The following is a 23,113-nucleotide window of genomic DNA, read 5'->3' as shown; positions in this document are numbered from 1 at the left end:
TTGAAATAATACAGAAATCTTTTTTTCTGGAATTTTTCAGTCTTATTACTGTAGTCATAAAGGGAATTACGTTGAACTTCTTAAAAAACTTAAAGCAGCCCCGCGTAACTAAAATAATATCTAAGTGCAAGATAAGCAAACATGTTTTTAATGAATAACCATGATAACGTTTAAAAATATAAATATCAATGAACAAAATCGATTTTCAATAAGTTGAATCGGGCTTGATGTTCGACGTAACAATATGCATATGCTGTGACGTCATGTCGAAGGTCGAGAAAATGAGGTTTACATGCAGTGTACATTCAATTTATACATGTAGGCTATTAAATGGAGATAAATCGATAAATTAAAATGTTTTATGTCTATATTAAATTGTAACCATGAATTAGCGGAAGGTGTAGAGCAAAAATCCACGTAAACATTAAGAGTAATATTAATTTAACAGTAAATCCAGAGGAGTTCTGTTGACGTTCCCCATAAAAATAAGTGATAAAAAACATTCCCCATAATTTTCGATTACATACTGAAACGACAGTTAGGTTATTTTTAAAATAAGAAAGGAGAGACAACAACAAAACAGGTATTTTCTACAAGAATTGACCATTATTTAAATAAAATAATAATAGGAAAGCACTTTCCCCACAACATATTCCATTCGTCCAATTCCTCACAAGTCGGCTATGATGGGTAAGAGAGAGAGAGAGAGAGAGAGAGGTGCTGTCTTTTAAAAAAAAGTTTGATCATGGGTCGGTGACTATAATGTATACAAATAAGCCAGAGTCTCTTAATGTGAAAATTAAGTCAAAAGTCCCATTCTTGATAGTTTTCGAGTTTACTATATTTGGTAGCTATATATTTCAAAGTTGAGAGATGAGTTTTAAAGGCCTGGACACGGATTTGAAATTAACATTTTCCTATAGTTTCTGTATAATATCATGACATATGTTGCTATAGCATTTCACATGAAAATATAATTAAAGCATTTTCAGAAAAGTCTTTTATCTGGAAATTATTGAAACTACGAATTTTGGGAGGGGTTTGATTGACACATTTTTGCACTTTTACAAAGTAAAACTTTGTTCTTCATACTTAAGAAAAGAAGAATTTTGTTTTGTATAAATAAAAAATACAAAAGATATAATCCATAAAATTCAGAGTACAAATGTAAGAAAGCAAAACCAACTCACCAGTATTGTCAGTACGTGCTCAGTGATGTGTGCCGAGTTTAACAAATAGAAACACCCGGTGAAACAATAATAATAACAGAGCCCTGTTTACTAAAAAGGATGTTTGATGTGATGTAAAGAAGAGTGTAGTTGTTATTGAAATCTAAGAATACTCTTGTAAGTTCAATTCATATAACTGGTTTTATTTTTTGAATAAACATAGAAATTTAAAATGTAAACAATGGATTTGTATCAAAGCCCCTTAAATTGATATCTTTATCCTTGAATTAAAAGCTTTTCATTTAGACTTTAGTTTTTGTGTATGAAATATATGGAGATAACGAACAGTATTCAAGCTCAAAAGTCCATTAATCAATACAAAATAGGAGCAGAGCAAACACGGACCTCCAAACATCAGAGGTGGGACCAGGTGCCATGGAGGAGTGAGCATCCCCTGCCGACCGGTCACACCCGCCGTGTGCCTCTTGTCATGATCGGGAAATAACGGAAAAATCCGTCGACAATTCAGTGTGTAAATAATGGCCTAACAATTAGTGTGAAAAACGTCAGTCAGCATTTGACTCAATGATAAATTGTATTTGCTGACAAGGTCATTGTATCGACCATAGAACTTACGAAATGATGACTTTAAAGGAGACAGCTGATATTCTTGTTTCATCAACTTGTCTGTCAATAATTTACCTCGCTTTAGAAATTGTACATACGTAGAGCATGCTCTTGCGTATCGAATCAACTGAGAGATATATACCCCGTATGCAGGTGATGAAGGTACATGTATATTGCTGCATAAGTAAGGGAAGTTGACGATTGAAAAGTTAAAGTCATCACGTTTATCATAAAGCTTGGTTGTTAGATTACCATTAACGTCTTTTTCAAGTAAAATATCTAAATATGAAACAAATGTGGTAGACTCTGTGGTATCTTTTATCTCAAGTTCACAAGGATATGTATATGTAGAATAAAAATAAGATGTATCTGGTACAATTTCTTACAGCTGGAATCAATACCTAATCCAAAAATTTAAGTGCAAGCCTGGACTCTTGGAATAAAATTTCCTCATGTCTTTCAAAATTCCAAAAATAAATTTATGAGTTCTCGAACATTAGGACATCCCCGTAGTCTCTTTATTTGAATTACAGAAACTGCACATTTTACTATCTTTTATTCCAACTTTCAAGAGAAATACATTAGTAATTAAAATATGATGATTAATCCCATACTGTAGCCATGCTGGTTTGTAAATTTGGTACTCATGAAAGGTAACTGTTAAATAGACTTCTATTGCAATTTAGAAAAAGTGAAATATTTTTCCAATTTTGACTTGTTAAAAGATGTGACATTTTCTGTTTTAGTATGTCATACATAACCTCTTTACCTTTTTCAGTTGAACAAATTAATCCTATATGCAAAGTACATTTCCCCTAATGTTCATTTTTTCCCTAGCGATATTCTCACTTATTACACTATTTGTAATAAAATTTTGTAAACATTAATTTGTACAAAAGATAGTTTTGATGTTAAACATTCTGAATATCTAATAAACTCAAGAACGCATAATTCTCATCAGACAAGTTTTTGATATATCCTTTACATAGCCAAAGTGAAAAAATCCGTAATGGCCAAAAATAGAGATTATGAACCCAAGGGGAGGATTTCATAACATGTTTGGAATAGATCATAAGAGGTTCGAACTTGTATTCTATCAGGTGTTAAAATTACAAAGCTCTGCCTTTATTCTGTTTAATTTTAAAGATCCTCAGATACACAAGAGGCATACATGTAGGGGTTTTATAAAAACATTTTTCCGGATTTCCATACCCTTCAACTTTTGTTTTTATAGGTTCTGCTTAAGGTACAGGTACATAATCTAAGTGTCATAAAAAAGGAAGAACTCAATAGAGGGAGATAAAGAAAAAAAGGAGGGGAGGAGAGAAGAATTGCATCACAAACTTTTTCCCTATTCTAATTAGATTAATACATCAAATTGTTTGAGTAATAAATTTTTGCCATGTTCTTAATTATCTTCATTTTATCATGGATATCTCGAAAAGCAATAAATGTGTTCTTCAAAAATGAGTTTCTTAAATTATGGATATTTAAATAATGAATTTTATTAATATTTCCATTCATACGTCGACACGATATATCCCAGTGAGCTTGAAATAAGAGATACCACAGAGTCTGACATACATGTTTCATATTTCGATATTTTACTAGAAAAAGACGTTAATGGAAATCTGACAACAAAGCGGTATGATAAACGTGGATGACTCTAACTTTTCAGTCGTCAACTTCCCTTACTTATGCAGCAATATAACCATATCATCCGCAAAATATCTCTTATTTGTTTCGAAACGCAAGAGCATACTCTACGTATGAACAATTTCTAAAACGAGGTATGTTATTGATAAACAATTTGATGAAACAAGAATATCAATAGACTCGTTTAACGTCATCATTTTGTACGTTCTATTGTCGGTTTATTGACTTTGTCAGCAAATACAATCTATCATTAAGTCAATCTGACTGGCGTTTTTCATACTAATTGTTAGCACATTATTTACACACTGAATTGTCTACGTATTGTTCCGTATAATAAGGAACACACGGCGCATGTGACCGGTCGGCAGGGGACGCTCACTCCTCCATGTCACCTGATTCCACCTCTGATGTTTTAAGATGTCCTTTTTTACTTTGCTTCTTATTGTATTGTTTGACTTTTGACTTTGAATACTGTTCGATATATCCATATATTTCATGCATCATATCAATAAAGTACTCTGATCCAGTTTTGAACATTTGATTTTGAATTCACAGTTTCAATTAATAAATTGTTTCATTTTAAATTTTGATTCAATATTCTTGTCATCAAAGATGATTTCAGACCTTTAATATAATTATTAATTTTAAAACTTTTCAATCCTCCATTTGAATACTTGTGGTCTTGAGTACATGTAGTTTTTCGATGTTTTTCCTTATGGCTGCTGTATCAATTTTATGGAAGTTTGGAGGTATGAGTATTTGTGGTTTGCCAGAAGGGACTGCATGGAGCATAGTTTCTACAGTGGGAGTCCATGGTCGACTGCTGTTGGGCCGGTAGTGCATAACAACTCTCTGGGATATGTCTCTGTTGAACTTAAAATGAAGTGGTTTGGAATGTTTTTTGATCTGATTCAAACATGGTTCCAGCCAGGTTTTGATGTCAAAAAGACCTCTTAATTGCTTAGCTCCATTTAGAAGTGAAAGAAGTTTTGGCATCGTCTCTGCATCAGATTTTCTCAACTTCATTGATAATTGGGAAAAGGAAGCATCAATGTCTTCATGAGTATGTCCAACATGGAGAAATGATAAATGGACCTAAAAGAAAAAAAAAATCAAGCTATTTATTTATATAAAGTTATTATTATTTTTTATTTTGACACATGTGTATGCAACAATGTTTTTGATTAACTATGATTTTTTTTTTCAATTAAAGAAATACATGAAATATAAAAATTAAATTCTATAAAATTGGTAAAAGACTGCAATATACCTACTTCTTTGAATATATCCAAAGTAACAAGTAGCTCACAGAAACCAAGGACAAATTTATTCTTATTTTCTCTGGCACAGTTGTCAGCTTGAATGTAAAACGTGCTCTGTAGAAATCCAGTCTGTAATTATTTTCAAAATTTTCATGTAAATGCTGAACACTGTTTAGTTTAATACTTTAGTTCAATTCCTATGAGTTTGTTTTCTTTTTCAATATAAGGACTTTTCCAAATTTTAAGACAAAAAATTTTAATTCTAGATAATTAAATCTTACTATTAATAAAGCCTTGTATGTGCTTTTCAATATGATATTCATCACTAGATTTGCATCCACATTAATATCCACATACAAATCTAGTGATTCTAGTCCATGATTCAATACTCCTTGAATATGAGTCTTCAAAAAACTGTTTGGGTCTACACCCTATATAAAGAAATAAATTCTTGTATGAAACAGACTGAAAACAATCTGTGTCGTATTCTAAGTACATACTGAAATGTTTGAACTGTATATGTATATACTGAAATACTAGTATAAATCCACAATGCTCGGTAATTGCAGATACAATTTTAAAAAGAAACATGCAAACTTTTAGTAAAGCTTTCGCGCCTTAATTTCAAATCTTCGGAAGCTTCTAAAAAATTGAAATGAAAGCGCTTAAGCTTTACTTTACATTTTTGTATATATTTTTTTAATTCTATCTATCTATCTATCTATCTATCTATCTATCTATCTATCTATCTATCTATCTATCTATCTATCTATCTATCTATCCATCTATCTATCTATCTATCTATCTATCTATCTATCTATCTATCTATCTATCTATCTCACATGTTGACTCCTTTACAGTTTATACAATTAATGTTGGTCATATGATTTCATTTTATTGTGACGTTGTGACGTCACAATGGTTTTTGTATGAAAGTGATCACGTCAAATAAATTGAATTCATGTATAAAAAAGTGTAAAACGCGATAATTTTTTTGTAAAACAAGAAAGGATCGAAGCTCTCATTGCCTGTGGTTGGATGTGTCATATCAGAGTTTTGTGTTTTATATCCCTGAGCCAGGGATATGAAACACACAACTCATTAGATATGGGTCATATCCAATCACAATCTATGGGAGATCCTATAAATATCTATACTATCTTGAATAAAAATAGAAATATGCGTATTGTAAATACCTTCATAAGTCTTCCTGTGAAATGTGGCAAATTAGTTTTACCTGTAAAAAATATCAATATATTAATGGTCAGAAAATGAAATTTGTATTGTATAATTTAAAAAAAAATGATATTAAAACCTGTATGAAACTTACTCTGGTCCATGCCATCAATGATAATACTAAGAAAATGGCTGGGGTTGCCCCTAGCCAATTCCCTTTTCTTGTAGTAGTATCTTCTCTCTTTCCTTTAAGGAACAATAGACATATCTGTTTATTATTTGCTATAACACTAATTGAAAATATGTACCATGTATTTTTTTTTCTCTAGACAGTCTATATAAGTATGTATTTATGAACAATTCAAAAGATCCCCACAAAAATTGGTCAATTTGCTATTGCTTACATTTGCCTTTGATTATGAACAGACATCATATCTTTTAGCTTTCCTCTTTTAACAGGATCCCGTGTTTTTTCTAGCTCTCGTTCAATGTGCACACATGTACTACATCTAGAAAATGAATTTGTGTGAAAAGAAAATTATATGCAATTTTTATTTAATAAAAGTGAAATTTAATTTTTTAAAGAGTTACTTTTAATATGTAATTATGTGCATTGCAATGTTGTAACAATAGGATTTTGAAATGATACCTGCTTAATCTTCAACTTTGGAAAGTCTGTTTTCCAAATTTCATGAAATGCTAACCGGCTGACAGTGTATGCATATTTGATGGATATTTCTATTTTCTGTATTTTTTCATCAACATATAAATCATAAAGATAACTTTTTCTTGTCTTGAATGGCAGCATCATATCGCCATTATCAGGCATTCTGTCTGCATGAAAATACTCATAATTTTGCAACCAGACAATGGCTCCTTCTCTTGCCATCCCAAATCCTCTGGCATTTCTATAGCAAGCTGCTGATTTTCCTTCTGAAGCTTTTTTGTAATACTTGTAGTAGAAGTTTTTGTTTATTTTGAGCAGCAGTTTGAAGCAAGAAGAACACACATTGTGGCCACCATCGATTGTAAATGTGGCCAATCCCCTTTGATACTTAGATTCTTTTACTTTATCCATAAACCATTCAACTCGTTGGTCAAAACTCTTTGTCCAAAATCTGTATCTCATACTTCTCATCATTTTTTCATCGACATGTTTTAAGCAAGTCTGACGGCAATTATTTTTTTTCTTCATGGCCAACGAAATGTCTTTTAATGCTTTTTTTAAAAGGATGGAACTATTCTTTTTCTTGATTGATTATGGCTTTTTTGTTCTTACATTTTCCTTAAAACTTGCATTGTAAATGCGTATATCACTGATATTTAGGCTTTTGTCTGGATGATTTCCGTTCATCTCATCCTAAAATGAGAACCAAAGTTGGAACCCCTTAATGTACATATTACATAGTTATATAAAGTGTACATTGATTAAATCATATCATAACATAAAATAAAAGTAATTTTACAAGCACAGTAAAACTGTTTTTATTCAACTAAAGAGATGTTTGTTTCAATATGTAACATCATCATGTAACTTCATTTAACAGCATAACTTTGCATCAAACACGACTGTAACAATTGTACATGTAATACATGTATATTACATTAAAACACACACTAATTTTATGTCCCACTGAGATGACAGATAGGTGCAAAAGTTTTGTCAGTGTGATTACGGTATAAACATAATACATAATAATTCAAATGTTTTATTAGACAGAGACATTGTTTTTTTTTTTTTGTTTTTTTTTTTCAATAAACAATATAATTAACAAAGCTGCAGATTGGGCGTTGTGTCATGACTTTTTGTTTTAATTACTCATTGGAAATGCACAACAAACATTAGAAATTTAGACATCATTGAAATCTTTATACCAAGGTTGACATAATTCGTTCTCATCTGGTTATGTTAAATAAACAATATCTGATTGGTATATCATTTGCCACAGAAGAACCTGCATTTTATTAATTTTAATAGCATAAATTTTCTTAAGAAAGCTTTAAAAAATATTTCAACTGTTACCTGAATTTTTGGTGAAACTTGATTCAAGTTTAAATTCCTGTGTGCAGACTTGACTTTTTTTGGTGTTGATGTCAGTTGTAAAAAATGCTCCCTCTCATAATGCAAAATATCCTATAAGTTAAATCAATATACAAGTAGACATATGTAAAATGAAAATCATTGAATAGTATCAAATGCTACCTGTTAAACAATAAAACTTAGTGTTTATAACCTTAAGGTGGAAATTTGTTGAAAATATTGCAGTATTCAAAATAATATATAGCTTTATAATATCAAAATTTATTTACATTCTAACACGTCTTTGCTTTCTTACATTTAATTTAGTTTTTTTAAACTCTACAATCATGAAAAAAATCTTAATAATTGAAGGCTTTAAAACCTCACAGTGAGCCAGTCTTTCTTATAGCAAATATCAACGCCAATAAGTATCATGCAGGATACATGTATTTTAATTTTCTTTAAAACTAGGAATCTGGGACTAATACTTATCCACACTTTTGCAGTTTACATTGTTTTACCTCATTTTCAAAATCAAAAGGATCTTCTTTTTGTTCACTTTGTATACAGCCTGTACCAGGATTTTCTTTTACATGACACTTGAAACATTCAACTGATCCACTGGCATCACTATCTTAAAAACTCATGCTTTTCAATATGTCAGATAGATTTGACTAAAAGAAAAATATTAATACAAACAATTAAAATTGTGTGACTAAAAGATAAATAATTTTGTAGTGTAAAAAACTTATATGTTTAAAACATCACTACATTAAGAAAGAAATCAAAATTTGTTACAAAAATTCAATATCGAATTTAAATAAAAATAAGACTATACATTTTTAACTGGTTTTCTGCCCAGTTTAAAATACTGCAGATTTGGATGAAAAAATATCAATCAAAAATTTCAGTTTACTTAACATGTAATTGTAAACATTATAAAAAGAATAGTGATTTATATTTGAAGGGACTTTTTAATCAACCAGATTTTGATTGAGAAAAAATAAAAAGGAGAGAAAATAAACCATTTCTAGTTGAACTTGAATATCTTTAAAAAGTATACATACAAATAATATCGAGCCAGCAATGCATAAGCATCAAAATATTGACTTTTTTTTTTTTTTAAATTACTTGTCTTTTTTATTGCAAGTGTCATTTAACAATTAATTTCCATTGTTTCTTTTTTAAATACAGTTTTAGTTTAAGATACACTTTTAACTGTAATAAATGATCTTAATTTATGTTGTTAAATAAAGGTTGATACAGTGTAATAGATTTTTCTAATGGTAAAGATTGAAAATTACATTGTGCAACTCACCATTGAAATGTCGAATTTTGTCTCATCCTTTTCATTTTGTTTATCAAGATCAATGAAAATAAGAGGCTCATATTTATGATTTTCATCTTCCAACACTGGTAATTCACTCTCTGCTCTGGACTTGTTGACAGATGTAACAACATCATAGTGGTCACCATTCTTGTGATGCAGATAAATTGCTAAATCTGTGTTTTTATTCATTGGTTTAAATTCTAACCAGTCATATATTTTTCCATGTTTTGAATAAACAAAAATCGTACAATTTAAACACTTTGCAGCAAAATAAAGTTCTATGTCAGTCCCCCATACACGATTTTCCCTCATCCGAGTTCTTTTTAAATAATCATCTGGAGTCTCATCACGTACAATAGGATCTTTGCTATTTGCAATAAATGATGTGATTATGTTCCTGAAATACATGTGAAGGTCTTTCTTACCACTGACTGAAAGTGCAAGACTTCTGAACAAACAATTCCCATCTCCTTTGATTTTGAAACAAGTAGATGGCTCTCCTAAATAAGAGTTTGGTTCATAAATCTAATCAGCTCTTTCAATAAAAGAAATTCCAAGTTCATTACAAGTTTCTTCTTGCCAGTCTTTGGAAACAGGGGTAAATTTTCTAGGACTGGCCATTATTGAATAGATCCTAAATGAGTGCAAAAAGAATTTTCAACTGTTTAATAGCCATGCACTGTGGTTTGATAAAATCACACATTATGATTGGTCAAATTTACTCAGCACAGCACTGTGATTGGTTGAATTATATAGTTGTTTCACTTAGAAGCATTAGGTTAAAGATCCTCTGCAGAATAAAGCATACAGCCCTGTAGATTAATTATCGAACTTCAAGATGTCCCAAGATACCATTATACCAGAAGAAGAAATTTTCAAAAGTATAGATGCTGACATAATTCAGAAATCATTGAAAGGTATGTTCTACATAACAAATTGTTCACTTAATTAATACAAAAAAAGTATTTCTGAAATTACTGTGATATATGCTTATCATTGTAGGGAGTCATGTCAAAGTACACATTGATAACCTTATTTCTCCAGTCAATGATCATTGCATTAGATTGCTGAATGAAAATCATGTGAATGAACTGGTTGAGTCATTTGCGAAAAACTTCAAGTCTTATACTACATTGGTTGGACTTGTAAATGAGGATTTTACAACTGATAACCTTGCAACACCAGGAAAAAAACATATAGAGGTTCTTGGTGGAAACCACACAAGAGCGGCATTACAGAAAATTTTAAATTCTGGTGAATGCACTCTTAAAGAACAATATGAGTTTGTTTATATGGATATATACCAAAACTTGACAAAAGATCAGGCTCTGTTTCTTGCATACAAACATAATGAGCTCCATGAACACTCTCAGGAGTTGAGCTTTGCAAAGAAAGTCTGTTTTTTTTCATAGACTGTTTCTAAATTGTCAGAGGAATTATGCTGGAAAACCCCATAAAAGTATATCAACTAAATGGAGATCCGACATTGCAGCAATTACGAACAAATCTGTAAGTACAAAGTTTTTTTCTATTTAAAAAGTATACATATGAAAAAAAGTGAAGATAATGAACATTGATCAATCTCAATTAAAGATAAACTTCATGTACAAACAATATAAATCTGTAAACAGGGTAAAAACACCCCCTGGAAATTCCAGAGGTGGGATCAGGTGCCTGTATGAGCATACTTGATTGTGATTGCAAATTGCAAGAATGAAAAAAAAAAATGATATTGTCCTTGTTTACCAACCTGTTAATCAATGCATGTCTTACTAATTACCATGTAATATCTGTGTGAGAGGGTGTGTGTATATGTCAGTGTTAATACAGTCACGTCCCATTATATGTATGTTTGTAAAGAGCCATTTCAGAAGTGAAAACTGAGAATTAAATGGGATGGGGTGGGGAGGGTGGTTCTCTATTAAGTAGTTAATGACCGCTATTGACTAAGATATCTAAGTAAAACACTTTAAATTTTTTATGTACATCAGATGATAGTTCAATTTAGTTTTAAGTCGATATCTCCTGGAAAAAGAGGATTTATTTACTTATCTAAAGTATGAATGGCTCAATCTCTTAAGTTATATAAAAGACGATTGTCTGAAAAATATAAAAATTGAAAAAAAAGATAAACCGGAGTGTAGCTTAATTTCATCAAGAATTTTGCAAAAATAAATAATTTTGCAACTTCAATTATTTTCTTACATATGCGATGGAAACTATTAAAAGACAGGGAATTTTATTAATAAAAAACGGAACAATTCTGAAGAAACACATTAGTTTTTAATAATTTTAAAAGCAGCTTAAAGTTATTGTCAGTTAAATGGACTGAATGAAAGATATCACAACCACATGTGTTAAAATGCACATTATCTTTTAAAACTTTCAAATACAAGTATACATAGTATGATTAAAATGAGAATTAAAAAATTAATCATATAAGAATCCATAAATAATCAAAAAATTTTTTTTTTTTTTTTTTTTTTTTTTTTTTTTTTTTTTTTTTTTTTTTTTTATAAATTAAGATATACTTTAAGCCTTAATTATCTTAACTTTGTTCAAGCAAACTTTCTTGCCCCAACTCAAGAATTAATACACTGCTAATTTGTCATTAGTCATTAGTGTTTACTTGAACTACAATAGCATAAATTATCTGTTTCACACATGAGGCAAAAAAAGATTTATCAATTGCATATTGGCCAGCCATCACCAGGATTAGCATAAATTTGGTATAAAGATGATGTTGAAATGTTGCAATGAATTTAAAACAACCAAAATGCTTGCGTAAAATACCTTATAGAACCTGAAAAAAGGATGACACAGATTTGTTTGAGTTCACGAGACAATTGATGTACATTATCACCGTAAAATATTTTTTAAAAAGTTTTGGGCAATATTTAATTGGAATTCCAAACTGATGCTATAATTAAAAACAGGTGACCTCCCAAGGGTAGGGAAGAAATAGAAAACCTAAGAAGAAATAAAATTGTAATGTAGGGCGCTGAAGTCTTACGCTGTTCAAACTGTCAGAAATGTCATATTCCATGAAACAGAATCAAATACAAAACACCCCCGGTGAGGTCACGCTGTCCAAAGATGAAAGAGAAAATGATCTTTATACACATACGCTAAAGTTACAGTAAAGGGCAATGACCCCCAAAAATTTTATGACTATAATGCCAAACCAATGCTGGAATCAAAAGCAAAAGTAGCCAATTCAGTGTGCAAAGGGGTGGAGGGAGTGGGGTGGACTCCCTTAAGTTTGGATATTTAGAGTTATTTAAGTTACGTAGTACATGTAAATGATCTTGGACACCCTAGTAAACATGTATAATTCTTCTAACGCTGGAAGAAATAAGTTAAACTTTATTACAAATTCTCAAGTAATTGAAACTCATGATCTGTAATTGAACATTATTAAATTTACAAGTAATAACTATTATTTCATTAATTTCATGAAAAATTATGTGTAACTCAAATTACATTTTATTTACTTTGGAATTACATTTTACTCATAGTCTAATCCTTAAAAACTCAAATGTAAAATTCTTGAAAGTAAATCTTGTTTCTCTACACAATTTTTTCATAATTTTATTGGTATATTTTTAAACACTTTTTGGAACAAAACTAAGAATATATATGCGTACTTATCTTTTTTCTCAGCTACGTTAAGGAAGGCCTGAGTTCACATTTGTGATGCACTGTATGGGAAGTTTCATTGTGACGTCATTAAAAATTTCACAAGCGACAAAAATCAATTTAACTACATGGCAATGCGTAAATGACAACTTGCATTCATTTATTTTATCAATTATTCACAAAAGCATGTAAAATCACAACATTTGATAACAATACTGCCGAGTAATTAGAAGCAAGTCTCATGTCATAAATTACGTCACTAGCCTTGACTTGACGCAGTACAAGTGATCCAGAGGAGTGGATCCATTGGTTTACTAATTACAAAAATGTTTAAATAAATAGAAAACCATCGCCAATGTTTAAATCTAATCAATAAAATTGAAAGGAAATAATTTATTTAAAACAACTATGTAGGTTATCAATTTATCTAGGTGCTATGGAGCTGCACAACGACGGAGAATGTAAAGAATATCGCTAACACAACAAGTGTATTCCTAATTTACCTCAAAAGTGCAAGGGCATAGACTAAACTGTTTGAGCTGAAATACAGAATATCAATTGCTTATATCATGTATATTTTAAAAAGTGCTGGGAGCTGATTCTGGTCTGCATAACACTATTTTTATTCTTGACAGGATTTAAGCGAAGTGGGAATTTTTAGCTATTGTACGCATTTTCAGCAAAATTACGAGTATTTCCAAAACAGTTCAAACTAGCTCCCAGCACTTTTCGGGTAGCCAATTTAAATCTTTTTTAATGTGTAACAATATTTTTCTCCAAAAACATGCGTATGCCCTTGCACTAGCGTCATTTTCTACATTCAGCTTAACAATTCTATTTTTATACCAGTCACGTGACACACAGCTAATACATGCGATGTAAATGGTACTGGGTACGGACCCAAACCTATCCATTATGGATATCTATATTACCTTTCCTACGTGTAAACAGTTACTTTGTTATAAAGATTTTTTAAAATAATACATTTTAAGAAGGTACTTAGATCGCATTTTCCATTTCCTTCCTTAACAAAGCTGAGTTTCTATATGTAATTTCACTTGGTTAGAAATTTTAGAAAAATAAATGACCATGTCATACTTGTTTGTAAAAACAACTAGGTACTGAGACCACCTTCATTAGATGACCATTAAATGACAGTATAGGGATTCGGGTTTAATTAAAAGTTCTCAGCAGTAATCACCAGTACAAACACCCAAGTTTAAAGAAAGCAAAACATATGGCAGGTGTTAAAATTCTTATGGCACTTCAATGTCCTCGAAATAATGGTCTTAAAAAAATAAGGCAATGCATCCTATCTCCTGTATACCTGATCATTGCTGAACATATGACATTTGAAACACAAGTTATGATTAGATGCAACAACAAAAAAAATCTTTATGAGTGATGAATACTATTGATAACTTCATATTCTATTACACAAGTGCATGTAATTGTTTAATAAATTCTAAATTGATTAAATGTACTGAAGATATACATTTTCCCAGTAATTAAATGTAATTAATGTAATTTGTTATTAACTACTTTCGGCTTTTTGGCTGAAATTATGTTTAATTTAATTACATCTGTAAATTGTAGTAGTTGAATAATTCGGCCAAATTAATGTAAATTAATTTACAACTTTAGTGTGAAATTGACCCCATCTCTAAAGGAGAAAGTGGCTTGTCAATAAAAATTTGCTCTTCCCCATTTTAGAGGTTTTTCTAATTTGGACAGTTTTTTTGTATGTGTTCATTTATTTATTTATATTTTTTGCATGTCAACAAATTACTGAGTAAGATATTTTGAGTGGGTGTACTAAACCCACCCCTCAAATATTCCTGGTTCCAAAGGGGGTCTCACAATGGTATGGTATGTCCAGATGGGAAGAAATGGAAACAAGCTCAATAAAATCAAAATGTAGGGTACTGACATTTTATTACATCTTTCAAACAAGCAAGAAAGGTACACAAGGAGACAAAATCCAGACACAGAGCACACCAAAGTGAGGTTAGGCTGTCCACAGTAAAAAGGACAATGATCTTTATACACATATCTTGGGCTGAAGAATCTTAAGATGTGCAGGATAGGACAATGACTCAGAAATTCCTCTTTAACTGGAATCCCAAATTATAATCAGGTGACCTCGTGAGGGTCTGGAAGAAATGGAAATTAAACCAGCAAAAATACAAATAAAAAATGTAGGGCACTAGGATTTTACGTTATTCAAACGTGCAATAAAGATATGCAAGGAAACAGAAACCAGATACAGAGCACACCAAAATGAGGTTAGGCTGCCCACGGATAGAAAGGACATTGATCTTAAAAAACGTGTTGTTGAGGAATCTGAAGAACCAGCATAAGTTAAAGTAAACAAAATTAGCAGGATTGCAGTGCAATTGCAATAAAGGCTAATTGAAAAAATGTGATAGAGAGGCAAATGCTAGAATCTTTGAACTCTTTTTGTTAACCACTCATATACCGTATAAATGGTATATTTGCGGTTGGCCATATTTTGCGGATAGGACAAAATATATTTTTAAAATATTATTAAGATGTATTTTTTTGTAAACATCATCATTTATTCCTACATGTAATTGCTATAAGTGGTACGTACGACAGAGCCGTAGTATTTCACCTGATCAAAATTTAGAACTGATAATTTCCTAGTGAAAAAAATATGCTTACTAGGGTATGAAACATGTATTATTGGAACATATTCACACAAAAAAAAAAAAAAACAAAAAAACAAAACAAAACAAAACAAAAAAAAAAAAAAAAACAAAAAAAAAAAACAGAAAGATAGAAGAACAGCATAGCATCTTTTCAGATCTGATTCACCCTGAACATGATTAAGTCAGTATTAAAATACCTTAACATTGTAGTGTTGTACCAAATTTAATGGTGGCCCGCGTGGTGCAGTGATTAGAGTGTTTACTCTTAAGTCACGAAGTAAGGAGTTGTTTCTTACGTTGAGGATTCAAATCCCACTGTGAGACGCGGAGAATGAGACCATATAAAGCGAGGTCCCTTGTCACTAAAAAATAGGCGCTGAAAAAAAGATCCCTCACTTGACAATGGCCCTGAGTGCGAAGAAGGTCTAAATTTGCAGCCCTACACCAGCGACTGATTGAGTAAAAAAATCTTGAGGGATGTTAAACAAACAAACAAAAAAATGAACTAAAATTAACATTTTGTAGTCAGTTCCTTTAAATGTAGTTTTTGCAGCATAATGCAAGCATTATTGTTGCCACAGAAGTTAAAGATATAGAAATTTATTTGCTACAAATCAGAGTCCAAATTACAAAAATTTTCCAACCACAGAAAATACCTGTTATACAGTTTTTCAAAGATATCAATAATATATATTTCAATTTGGATGATAATGTCTTCTTTATAAATAATTCCAAAACATTTGTAATTTCTCAAATTATATATATATATATATATATATATATATATATATATATATATATATATATATATATATATATATATATATATATATATATATATATATATATATATATATATATATATATATATATATACATACACTCTTATGATGAATGTCTGATATCAGAGGTCTGATATTCTTTTTGGTATGGTGGGATGGTGGGTACGTGTAAAACACTAAACAAGAAACTATTAACAACAGAATGATAATCCACTGTCCTTAAAATGTCAACAAAGGAGGATAGTTTGTGCTGTTGCTTTAAACTGTGTTAGAAAACAGATGCTGAGTGCAACGGAAACAAGATTTAACCCCCCCCCCTCTATTATCCCACCAAATGCACAGAGGAACCAATGAGTTCTTGACAGATTAATTAGATATCGGACTGTTGAAAAGCAAACAACTGACTTCTAATTATAAATGACAGATATGACCTCAAATCAAATTCAATTTGTTATATAATAGAAAATAAACATAAAATTAAAAATAAAAAATATATACATTTTTCCTTGTTAATAATGTTTTATGATCAGTTGTATATAATGTTTTAATATATTGTGTGCCAAAATATTTTCCAGCATCAAATGTTTCATCTCTTTTTAACAAATGTGTGGATTGAATAACAAGACAATGAACACATTCCTCTTTTAAAGACATTTTCAGCTGACCATGCATATTTATTAACAATTTCTGAAATCTTTTTTGTCAGATCATCACAAAAGTTATCATCAACAAAAAATCCTGTGTAAGATAGCAGTGAGGGTCATAAATCTGACCGTTTCTAGCACAGACTGCCCCTTTCTTCGAATTTTAAGGTCATCAGTTATTTTTTGCTGAATTTAATTACGCATTGCATTTCTTTTTTCTGGTTTTGTAGTGCACACTTGCTGTGTTTAATAAAACAAGATATAATAATTTTAAGAAAAGTAAATGTGAGGAATAATTTGGTGTATCTGTTAATCTGACATCTGGGTTTATTAATAAAAAGGCAGTTAACCTGACATAGCCTTTACCAGCTATAAATCTCTGTAATTTCCAAGTGGTGTAACATAATATGCACATCTGCTCAGTGTAAATAACTGACTCTGGAGCTTCCACTTTGTAAGTTAGGGGGTCAGGGGTGTCAATTATTACACATAGCCTTTTTATCATTTCAAATTCTTTATCAAGAACAGATTTTGAGATTCATGGCCCAACTGAGTCAAACTTTCAGAAAATATTTGCAGAGGTTAATAAAAACAAATATAACAGAGTGTGCCTTATAATGGAAAAGAATAACTTTGGATTTTTTAGAACACTAAATTAATGATTATTCACCACTTCATGATTAATGATTGCATTACTGCCCAACTCAAAACTCTGGGGGATCTTCATTAGTTTGCCAACTTATTTTTCCATTTTTTTTGTACCGGGGTATTTTATTATGTTTGTAATAATAAATAAATAAAACATTTGTTGAGCGCCCTATTTAATAAATATTACTATAAGGCACTTAACAATAAGATTATAGTAAAATAAATGTACAAGATAGTAATTAAAGTTTTAAAAAGAATAAGAAAATGAAAAATGCATCAAAATGGAGAAACAGACAAGAAAAAGAAGAGTTAAATAAAAATAGGGAAATCTGCGCAGTTATTTGCATACGAGGCATTTTTAAAAAAAAAATATAAAAATTATAGGGGTTTACTTCACTTTCTGAAATTTTGTGTATTGTTTCGAATTATTTCAAACACATAAATAGAATTTTCTAAATTTGACTAACTTTTTTTTTTTAAAAAGATACCAGTTATTGAAAGGGTTGAGTTGTTAAAGTAAGAACAACATTTTCTTTAGACAAATTTCTATTTCTACCTTAAACACACAAACTGCTATTTTAATTAATAATAAGCTTAAAAAGATCACTTTTATACATTGATTTGTTTTAAATGTACATCTACACAAGTTATTTATATTATCACATATTTATTCAATAAAATGTTCTTTTACAGAAATGTATACAGTAAACCATCATTGTGCTTATTTCTTACTTATCCATAGCAGAAATGTTATATCGATGGGTTTTTAGGGTAACAAAAGAATATTTAGAACTTTGAAAAATTTTCTCTTTACAAATAAAACTATTGCAAACTGCTATTTTAATTAATAATAAGCTTAAAAAGATCACTGTTATACATTGATTTGTTTTAAATGTACATCTACACAAGTTATTTATATTATCATATAAATCACAAATCTTTATTTTTACAACACACTTATTCAATAAAATGTTCTTTTACAGAAATGTATACAGTAAACCATCATTGTGCTTATTTCTTACTTATCCAAAGCAGAAATGTTATATCGATGGGTTTTTAGGGTAACAAAAGAATATTTAAAACTTTGAAAAATTTTCTCTTTACAAATGAAACTATTTCCACCCAATTTAAGAATAATTTCGGCCAGGGATTTTTTTTCATCAGGATGATACAACACATAAAACATATATGTTAACATAATAAACATGTTTATTGTATAAGCAGAAAGAGTTTATTGTTGCAATTAAAGTAATAAAATCTAAATAATACAATTTTTCATTTGTGTTAATATTTTAAGTTTTATTGAAAAATGTCTATAATTATCTCAATTATGAAGACTTTTCAAACTTGTAGTAGGCATTTAAGATATGTCCACTATTTGTATTCAATATGCACTGGTTTGACTGTAATTTTTCTCTCTCTCATTTCAGAAAACAGATCTCAAAAACTCTTATAAAGTCCATCTTAACTTAGCAGCCAGCGAAAATAACATTTGGGAACTCATTAAAGATGTCTTTAACGCTTTTGAAAATGGTTGCATTAAAGGCCAAAAAAAGAGCTGAGCAGTGTTCTCAATATTGTTTTTGGCATTTTTCTAAAGTCAAAAACAATGAATTGAAAATCTCCTTGCTTACCAGATTTAAAAATGGAGAAATAATGCCGGAGGAATTTCGAAGTGCTTGTCAGAGGTAATTGCCTCACCTGTAATTTTTTTTATTTAATACAGGCATAAGGGACATATTGACAATATTGTTAAACTTGAATTCAATTTTACAGATGTGAAAGAGAAAATGATCAGAGCAAACCAAGTAAACATGAACCCCTCACTAACCGGTAAGAATACTTGCATAATCCATTTTCAAGGCTCAGTACCTATAGAAGGGAAATGCAAATGCTTCAGATTTCTTTGATGAACAAACTGAAATTTTTATGCTATATTTTGCATTTTCGTATGGTGCAGAAGGCAAATGCTATCCCAAAAAAGAAAAGCTGCTGATGTCGTGACAGAAAACCAGGACGAATGCACACAGTAAATTTTCGTTTTTATTAATAATACTTCATTTTGTATACAATGATATATGAAGGACTTTTCTCTTTTTTTTTTTAATTATTTTTTTAAAGCTTAATTTCTTTCAAAAAATGATCGAAGTCAATCTTTAAACATCATGTATAATATTATATGTCAGGTCAAAGAAAAAAAGTGAGAAGGAAACTGGAGTTCAGACAGAAAATGAAAATTTACTCTATGAGAAAGAAGAGGAAATAAAAAGACTTCAACAGCAAATAACACTATTGTCAGAAAAGCTGAAACATTCTGAACAGTCTGTTGAACAACAGAATCATTTTCTAAAAGAAAAGGATAGCAAGATTATTGTAAGCGCTTTCTTTCACTCAGATGCCTTAAAGAAGTTAAATTTTTAAATAATGAAATGTGCAAAATATATTCCATATGGATATTTTAATTAATAATTATTCTCAAGTTCAATGAACCTATATTTAAAGGGGGGGGGCAAATTAGTTTTTTTTTTATATATAAAAAATAGATTAAAAATACCCCATGAAGTCAATGATCAAAGAGAAGATTTCATTTTTCATTTTCAAGGCCCTGAAGAAGAGTTTACTCGCTATATTATCTAAAGCTGAGGAGCAAAAGTTAACAGAGGCCAATTTGAATGTAAGCTAAAATTCTCTGGGTTTTCTGTGATTTTTATTCTTATTGAATATTGCAATTATTGCATTTTGATTTGCAGAAGATGGTAACTGAATTGCAAGAAAAATTAAAAGATGAAATCCAAAATAAACTGCATGCTGAGGATGCAGCTGCACGTGCCAGACAGAATCTTCAATTGACATTTAGTGGTCATCAAGTAAATTTTTAGTATTCATGTTGTGTTTCAATCAGAATAAAATGTACATATGCATGATTATTTTGCTTGATAGACCTTGCAAATGAATTAAAGCAAGAATAGAGTAGTTTCTACAAAGAATTGAATAACAGCGAGAACATTTATTTCAAATACTAATTATAGCATGAAAAAAATTATGGTTCCTACCGGTACTTTCTTTGCAACAAGACACCATGAAAGCATTTTTCTTTTCAATTATAGAAATGCTTAGAGAAAAATAAGGGTGCTATTTTTGAAGAACGCCCCCAAGAATGCTCAACTGGTGAAAAAAAGGTATTTCCTTTATTTTGATGCTTGTTGTTTTGGTTTTGTGTTTGTAGCAGTGGAGAGGGGGATGACTGCTTAGCATTATAATCATTTAATTAAACTTATTTCATTGAAGGACATTTTATATTCATAAAATTGATGATTAAGCTTTTTAGTGTTTTCCTTACAAACATTGCAGATAAACAAAGATACCAAGGACAACCAAGATTCAGAAGTAGTTCTTGTTGAGTACACAAAAGGGAAAATCTATTATGCATTAAGGAATAGAACCATCCTGACATACTGCCACAAACATGTCGGAGTAATTCAAGATGATCAATTTTTGCATCGGCCACAAAAGCTATCCTTCAAAATAAATGAGAAGGACCAACAAACTTTTGAAGAAGAGTTTATAATTTTATCAATGAAGGGAGATGTTGAAGAAAAAATGATCAAAATTGACAAGCTTTCAGCATCTATTGATGAGCAATTGATGGCAGTAAACAACTACATCAAGGAAAAATAATATTACAATTTGAATCAAACCTGGGGGAAAATATAGTTACACTAGAGAATATTTTTGTGTGACCACCAGTAAAGATTTTTTTAATGTAATACATGTATAATCTGACAGTACATGTTCTTTATCAATTTGAAATCATTCGTGCATTTAGTGCAACAATATCAGGAGAAAATGGAAAAATCTTTCTTTCTTTTTTTTTTTTTTTTTTTTTTTTTGAGAGAGAGTTCATTACACATTTCATTACTCGGTGTTAATAAATTCAAATAAATTCATTCAAGTGAAGCATTTTTTTGTTTGCCTTAAAAGTAGTCAGAGGCATTTTTCTACATGCAATATAAAAATGAATAGAACTCAAAGTTCTACGCATGTTTATCACTTATATCATTTCGATTTCTAGATCCATATCGGAGAGAATATCAGAGAGGAAATATGTAATTTTTAAAACTAGAAACTCCTCTACAACATGTAGAATATATACTTCTCAAATTGATAAGCACACCAAGATATATTGAATATGTAAGAATGTTCCCCTATGTATTATAATGACTAGGAAGTCCTGCAAATGTTTTGTACACCAAAGTCCAAGGGAAATGGAGGAATGTTCCTCCAGTGTATTGGCATAAAAGATGAAGAAATCTATGTTGGGATTTTACTTGTACCTATCTGAAGTAAATGAATATTTCTCCATGCAAGAATTCTTCATGTAATGATGGAGAATTGTTCTCTATCGTGTGATTGGGAACTTTTTATAAGCTTGTCAGAATATATCAATAGTAATCAATTTCTTTATCAATTTATAATTAAGGTGGATAAGTATGTTTCCAAATGAATCAAAAGATGAACTTATCTGTATTATTTATGGTTTTGTATATATTTTACACAAGTAAGTTTAATTATGTAGACCATTTGTATACCAATACCCAGGTTATGTTAGAGGAACTCTCCTCCATTTATTAAGATAAAAAACATTACACCAATTTAATTGTTGACATGATAAAATGATGGAGTAATTTGCCCCTATATATTATTTCAAATAGGAATTCCTCCAAATACTTTGTGTATCAAATACCACTGAAAGTGGAGAAACTTTCCTCTGTGTAACATATTGTAGATCAGTGTCCATAGATGAAAAAGGAATGTTTCTCTATGTAATATTTGTAACATACATAAAGATGGAGTAATGTTCCTCTTTGTAACATTTTGTTTATGAGTACCCCTTACATATAGAGGAATGTTCCTTTATGTATAATTTGTAACATACATAAATATGGAGATGGAGTAATTTTTTTTCTGTATATTAATTTGTACATCAGTATCCCTTACCGATAGAGGAATGCTCCTCTATGTAACTTTCTTTTATCTGTATCCCTTACATGTAGAGGAATGTTCCCCTATGTTTTATTTTGTACTTCAGTATCCATTACCGATAAAGTAATATTCCTCTACGTAACATTTTGTTTATCAGTATCCCTTACATATAGAGGAATGTTCCCCTATGTTTTATTTTGTACTTCAGTATCCATTACCAATAGAGAAATGTTCCTCTATCATATAGAGGAATGTTCCCCTATGTGTTATTTGTAGCATAGATAAAATGGAGTAATTTTTCTCAATATATTATTTTGTACATCAGTATCCTTTACTGAAAGAGGAATGTTCCTCCATGTATTATTTGTAACACACATAAAGATGGAGTAATGTTCCTCTTTGTTTTATTTTGTTTGTCAGTATCCATCACCGATAGAAGAATGTTCCCCTATGCATTATTTGTACCAAAGATAAAGATTGAGTTATAATCCCTTTTGTCACATTT

General features: G+C 30.2%; 1 protein-coding gene and 1 pseudogene across 1 annotated transcript; one reads left to right on the top strand and one right to left on the bottom strand.

Moving 5' to 3' along the window:
* Positions 1 to 4,106: 4,106 nt before the first annotated feature.
* LOC133203240 (uncharacterized) lies at positions 4,107 to 6,383 on the bottom strand. The gene is made up of 6 exons (XM_061339060.1): positions 6,295 to 6,383; positions 6,045 to 6,136; positions 5,911 to 5,951; positions 4,996 to 5,145; positions 4,727 to 4,843; positions 4,107 to 4,547 (listed from the first exon to the last, which is right to left on the bottom strand). The coding sequence occupies exons 1-6, from the start codon at positions 6,321 to 6,323 to the stop codon at positions 4,107 to 4,109; spliced, it is 870 nt and encodes a 289-aa protein (XP_061195044.1). The 5' UTR covers positions 6,324 to 6,383.
* A 3,695-nt stretch (positions 6,384 to 10,078) lies between these two features.
* Positions 10,079 to 21,303, top strand: LOC133203239 (uncharacterized; annotated as a pseudogene).
* Positions 21,304 to 23,113: the final 1,810 nt, after the last annotated feature.

Source organism: Saccostrea echinata, unplaced genomic scaffold (genome assembly GCF_033153115.1).
Source record: "Saccostrea echinata isolate AGI-Se365-2 ecotype Australia unplaced genomic scaffold, CSIRO_AGI_Sech_v1 ptg000049l, whole genome shotgun sequence".
NCBI classification, from domain to species: Eukaryota; Metazoa; Mollusca; class Bivalvia; order Ostreida; family Ostreidae; genus Saccostrea; species Saccostrea echinata.
The sequence above is the reverse complement of the archived record's forward strand: the minus strand, read 5'-3'. Positions and strand labels throughout refer to the sequence as shown.